Raw genomic sequence first — 6046 nt, forward strand, 5'->3', positions numbered from 1 at the left:
CAAGTATAGTGTTAGAAGACTAATGTTTTAGAAAAAGAGATAAATACTCTACCCTTTAGGTATCGATTAAATAATTATCTACATCTAAAAAATAGATTTATTTATTGCTAACTATTAATGATCTTGATATTCTGTTGAGTGTTCCTGTTCTAACTTTGGAATATAGTTTGTTTTATTTTAGTTCTGATGAATAACCTTTTATGACCTATTTATATGATATTATACTTTACAAATTTATTGAGAAGATTTTGCACTTATTGTAACATAATTACATTTTGAAAAAATCATGTATTTTAAGAATTCAATACATATGAATTGTTCAAGTATAAAATTTGCTTAACTGAATTAGAGAAAAAGTAGGCAGAGTATTGGCTACCTAAGATATTAGATACAATTATTATAAACCGAGAACTGTTAATTATATAAATGTAACTGATTATATAATATGATTCTATTGCCACTTAAAGGGATATCAGTTGCTTTATATAATATTTAAAGAAACTGTAGTCTCCCTTATTTATGGTTTCATTTTCAGATCATGGTCAGGCATGGTCTGAAAATATTAAATGGGTGATTCCAGAAATATAACAATTTATAAGTTTTAAATTGTACCCCTTTCTGAGTTGCATGATGAAATCTTTCTCTATGCCATCCATCCTGCCTGGGGCAGAAATCATTCCTTTGTACCGCATATCCATGCTGTGTACACTACCTGCCTGATAGTCACTTAGTAGCTGTCTCAGTTATCACATAGACAGAACATAGTTTATATGGGCTTCAGGACTATCCATGGTCAGGCGTCCACTGTGGGTCTTGGAACCTGTCCCCTGTGGATAAGGCAAGAACACTGTATTACTAAACATCCATTTCAATACACTGTTAGGCTAAAGTAAAATGGTTTAGTAGATATTCTGGAATGCTCCATTTCAGGATCAAGGAAAGCTAATTGTAATTTAGAAGTATTTAGTGTAAAAGTTACTGCAAATGACTTGATATTAATAATCTTTTTTTAATTAAGTTTTTTTATTTTTTAAGAGAAAAGGTCTTGGTATGTTGTCCTGGCTGGAGTGCAGTGGCTATTCACAAGTGCAATTATAGTGCACCTACAGCCTCCAACTCCTGAGCTCAAACGATCCTCCTGCTTCAGCTTCCCAAGTAGCTGGGACTACTGGCTTGTGCCAGTGTGCCTGGCTTATTGACACTAACGATCTTAGTACAGTTAGTACTCTTGCCTTCTGATAGCTTTCACCAGTTGCAATATTATTTTACCATAGATGTTATTTTTTAAATTTTAATGTTGCCTTTCAAAATTATCCTATGATAAAACAAAGGACTCAAGCTGTGATAAATAACTCTCAATTAGGATTTTCAGTTTTTAAAATATTGTGACCCATATGGATCTAATTTTAATTCTGGGCTTTTGTATTTTATGCATTTCAACAATAATGACTTCATTGTCTTGGATTCTTTTAACAGAATTGTGAGTAATTGAGATGTAGGCAGGTGTGAAGTTGGTTTTTGCACTGGTAAGAGGGAAAGAGGAGATTAGTAAATGGATTAATTGAGATGAAATTAATCTCCCACTATGTCAATCCTGGAGACATATTCTGTCAACCTCTTTCCTCCTATCATAAAACATCTGTCTAGAGACAGACAGTTAAATGTTATAGTAAACATCCACATTAGTCAGGGTTGGCATAGCTGCCATAGTACTATCCCCAGAGGAGAGTTCTTAAGGAAATGTCCCTCATCTGTTCATTTCTTCCTGTCTCTTTGGCTTGCTCACCAACTTTCAAGAAATTTCTAAAAATAAATGGTTTTACTTGAAAATGAATAAGAGTTAACCAAAAGACTATTATTTAAATTATTTTAAAGAAGCATTTTGTAGAAGAGGATCTAGTAACTTAAGGCTTATACTTATTCTTCTGAAGACTCAAAAACTGCACTTGGAATGTTAATTCACTTAAATGAAAATGTATGTAGTTCAGTGATTTCTTTTTTTGTTTTGTTTTGTTTTTTTGCTTTGTAAGTAGTCAACTGTTTGAAGAATGATTGGTATTTGAAATGGTCACTTTTAAAAAAAGATAATTAATTGAATTTAATTACTGTATCTGTTTTTACCAGTGAGACATTTTCCCTAGAAATAAAAGATATACAAATGAATACAGTTAGCAGAAATATTGGTAGCAAAATAAAATTTTGTCTAAGATGATAATATGTCAGGAAATTGTTTTTATACAGGTAAATGGTTGCAGTTTTGTGGTCAGAACAGGAAAGACTTCAAATTTATTAAGGGTACAGTATTTAAAACTGCTCAATATACTAATGTTTTATACTGCTTAAAATCATCTGGCTTACTAACAGAACTTTTCCTGCATGTACTTCTTTCTATGTGTGATTTAAAATTAATTTTAATGTTTAATAAAACTAAGTTATCTTCTTTTATAAAATTTAATCATAATAGAAGTTGATATCCTGTTTATGCTTTTCAGGTATATATCATTAACAGTAAAATATAAGTGTTCTACCAGTAAACTTCCAGGTGATGAATGATGTTTTAAAATGGGCATTTCTTTGGAATTCAATATTTGAATCCCTTTTCTTAAGGAATGTTGCTAGCACTGAATTGTTAAAAATCTTGGATTGATTAGGAAGAAGAATTTGGGGTCGATGATTTGTATTCTGAACAAGGAGCACAGTACAGTCAGACCCACCTAGAGATGATGGAAAATGAACTGGCTGGGAAACAGCATGAGATTGAAGAACTAAACAGAGAACTGGAAGAAATGAGGGCTGCTTATGGGACTGAAGGACTACAGCAGGTATGTTCACTTTCTGTGGTTTTTGGATAAGCCAGGCCAAATCTGTCTTTTACTTAGCTCGGCACAGTGGCACGTGCCTTCATCCTCGGCTACTTGTAGACTGAGGTAGCAGGCTTGCTTGTGGCCAGGAGTTTGAGTTCAGCCTGGGCAACATAGTGAGATCCTGTCTCTAAGAAATAATAATAATAATAATAATAATAATAATAAATGGTAACTTAGTTTTTTCTTTTTAATTTTTGTCTTTGTATGTAGCATAAGCAACCCCACTTAAAACTAGAATTTTATTAATAGGGCTAATATAATGGAGATTCTTATTTAACTTAATAGAACAGATATTTTTGTAATCAGCATGAGAGAAAGTTATAGTGCAAACCACATCAAAATATTATAAGTTAAGCCCATTAAGAATGTCGGCAAGTCCTTGGAGGTAACCTCTTGTGGTTAGAATGACGTCTGTTGTCTGTAGCACACAGTTATGAAAACAAGTTAAAATAGGACATTGATAAGGATGACAGAATACATTTCAGATTCATCCTCTCCAGAAATGAATTGAGACTGATCATGTATATGGTGGTGTTGCGTAGGAATAGATCGGGAGAATCTCTAAATAGAAAGCCACTTGTTCTTCTAGAAGTACATATATGGATAAACCAGACCAAATATATCTTTTACTTAGTTCAGATACAATTTTTTAAAGTTGATTTGAAAGTAAAATCAATTCCTGCAAGCTAATAACTTTCAAATATGGAAAAGGCTGCTTATAAACTGTAAGAATTCTGCCAATATGTTTAGAATTCGAATTTTGAAAAACAACTATGTGTAATAATAACCCATTTTGTTTAAAAAAGTAAGTCTAGTACTTCTCATTTTCACTGGTTTCCTTTAGTTACAAGAATTTGAAGCTGCCATTAAACAAAGAGATGGCATTATAACCCAGCTGACTGCTAATTTACAACAAGCAAGACGAGAAAAGGATGAGACAATGAGAGAATTTTTAGAGTTAACAGAACAAAGTCAAAAATTACAGATTCAATTTCAGCACGTAAGTATTACTAATAGAAAAAATATTAGTTTAATGATGCATTTTAAAAAAATATTTTTACTTTTGAGAACCAATCTAAATTTTTTACAAAAGCCATTTGCTTATCATATCATGGTGGAAACTAGTGAATCTGTTATGTTAACCAATAATGTAATTCATACTTCTTGAGTGGTTTTCTGTTACTATTTACTTTGTACTTCTCTGTCTTTATTTTGAAATCCTACAAAACCTTATAAGACTGATTGACTCCTTCTGAAGAAATTAATGTGTAGCCACATCCTACCTTTGCCAACTCTAGTATGGTTTTATTTTACTTATGTTCTAAAATGGTAACTAGACTGAATATTTTCCATTTACCTTTAATTAGACTCGCAGGAATCTAATTGCAATAATCAGAGTTTCTAATGGCAAATAACAGAAAACAGTTTGAAATAGCTAAAACAAAAGGGAGCAATTTAGTGAAAGGATTCAGCCTGCTTAAAGAACTTCAGGGCAGAACTACAACCAGACTTCTGAAAGGGGTTGGAATCAGAAACTGGAAAGCTGTCGGAGAATCCTGGGAGTTCTGTTTTTCAGGCCCACTTCTCTGCATGTCTGCCTCAGTCGTATTTCTCTTAAGAGACCAACTTTCTCTGCTGTGTCATGGGAAAGATGATTTATTGACTTGGCTTGGGTAGTGTGCTCATATCTACTCAGTCAGTCATGGCAGCATGTTTGCTGGGGTCTCAAGGCTGCAAAGGCAGCAGAGCTCCTGGACAGCTATTATGGACTAAGTAATATCCCAAAAGGTGTCTATTCCCTCAGACCGTCACTTCAGAATTTAATGTTTTGGGGTTTCTTTGTGTTTCCAAGTTACAGGTTAGTGAAACTCTGAGAAACAGCACTCACAGTAGCACAGCTGCAGATTTACTACAAGCCAAACAACAGATCCTCACTCATCAACAACAGCTGGAAGAACAAGACCATCTATTAGAAGATTATCAAAAAAAGAAAGAAGACTTCAAAATGCAAATTAGTTTCTTGCAAGAGAAAATTAAAGTATATGAAATGGTATGTTTACTTTAAGGAAGTTAACCAATTTGTAGCAGTTTTGCAGTTAATTTCAAAGTTTTTTATGCAGGTGTTTTTCTTTTTGGTTTGTGTGTGAATAGCAACACTTCATAATTAAGACAAGCTCTTTAAGTAAGTAAAATTATTTCAAAAGCAGACGGGAATCTCAGTAACACGGTTTTTAAGATAATACTATTACTGAGTTCCTTAAAAGTGATCAGCCTATGTTAAACTGAATGAATAGGAAAATCTAAATTTATAACTAGCCAGGCATGGTGGCTCATGCCTTTAGTCCCAGCACTCTGGGAGGGTAAGGCGAAAGGATCACTTGACTCCAGGAGTTCAAGACCAGAATGTGAGACTCCCCCCCGCCCCATCAGTGGCTCAGCCTGTAATCCCGCGCCTTTGGGAGGCTGAGGTGAGTGGATTGCCTGAGCCCGTGGGTTCGAGACCCACCTGGGCAGCGAGACCTCATCTCTACAATAAATAAAAAAAAAATCAGCCGGGCATGGTGGTGTGCACCTATAGTTCCAGCTACTTGGAAGGCTGAGGCGGAAGGATCGCCGGAGCCCAGCAGGTCGAGGCTGCGGTGGCCGGGAGCGGCCACTGCACTCCAGTCTGGACGACAGAGTGAGACTCCAACTCAAAAAAAAAAAAAAATTTTAAAAATCAGCCGGGTGTGATAGCACGCACCATTAGTTCCACATAGTTGAGTGAGAACCTGTCTCAACAAATAAATAAATAAATAAATAAATAATATCCCTTTTTTGGATCATCAATGGATTTTAGCCATGGTTGTGAAATTCTGAAAAGTTTTCACAACAAAATGATTTTAATTAGGAAAAAATAAATGTAGTAAATTCTCTTTATTCACTTGAGTTATGTTCTGTAAAGTTGTTGGGAACACTTATTTAGCAAATAAGTGCTCCTGGAGCAAAGGAAATAAATATATTTTCTCCTCTGTTTTATGCACACACACACACATTATCAGTTATAACCTTAAATCATAAAAACCATCCTAGAATATTCTATTTTCCTTATTTTTATTTATTTATTTATTTATTTATTTTTTGAGTTAGAGTCTCACTCTGTTGCCCAGACTGGAGTGCAGTGGCCACTCCCGGCCACCACA

At 34.3% G+C, this 6046-nt stretch overlaps 1 protein-coding gene across 3 annotated transcripts in view; it reads left to right on the forward strand.

Annotated features, from left to right (window-relative positions):
• AKAP9 (A-kinase anchoring protein 9) overlaps nucleotides 1–6046 on the forward strand; it is a 164415-nt gene that overhangs the window by 40429 nt on the left and 117940 nt on the right. For 2 of the 3 annotated variants that reach the window (XM_008048614.1, XM_008048619.1), the window contains exons 4-7: nucleotides 2242–2295; nucleotides 2652–2822; nucleotides 3709–3864; nucleotides 4717–4914. In XM_008048614.1, the coding sequence (XP_008046805.1) occupies nucleotides 2242–2295; nucleotides 2652–2822; nucleotides 3709–3864; nucleotides 4717–4914 (579 nt within the window). The remainder of the gene's footprint in view (nucleotides 1–2241; nucleotides 2296–2651; nucleotides 2823–3708; nucleotides 3865–4716; nucleotides 4915–6046) is intronic. The other variant, XM_008048626.1, reaches the window with a different exon arrangement.

Source organism: Carlito syrichta, unplaced genomic scaffold, assembly GCF_000164805.1.
Source record: "Carlito syrichta isolate Samal-C Ts95f unplaced genomic scaffold, Tarsius_syrichta-2.0.1 Scaffold47750, whole genome shotgun sequence".
Lineage (NCBI taxonomy): Eukaryota > Metazoa > Chordata > Mammalia > Primates > Tarsiidae > Carlito > Carlito syrichta.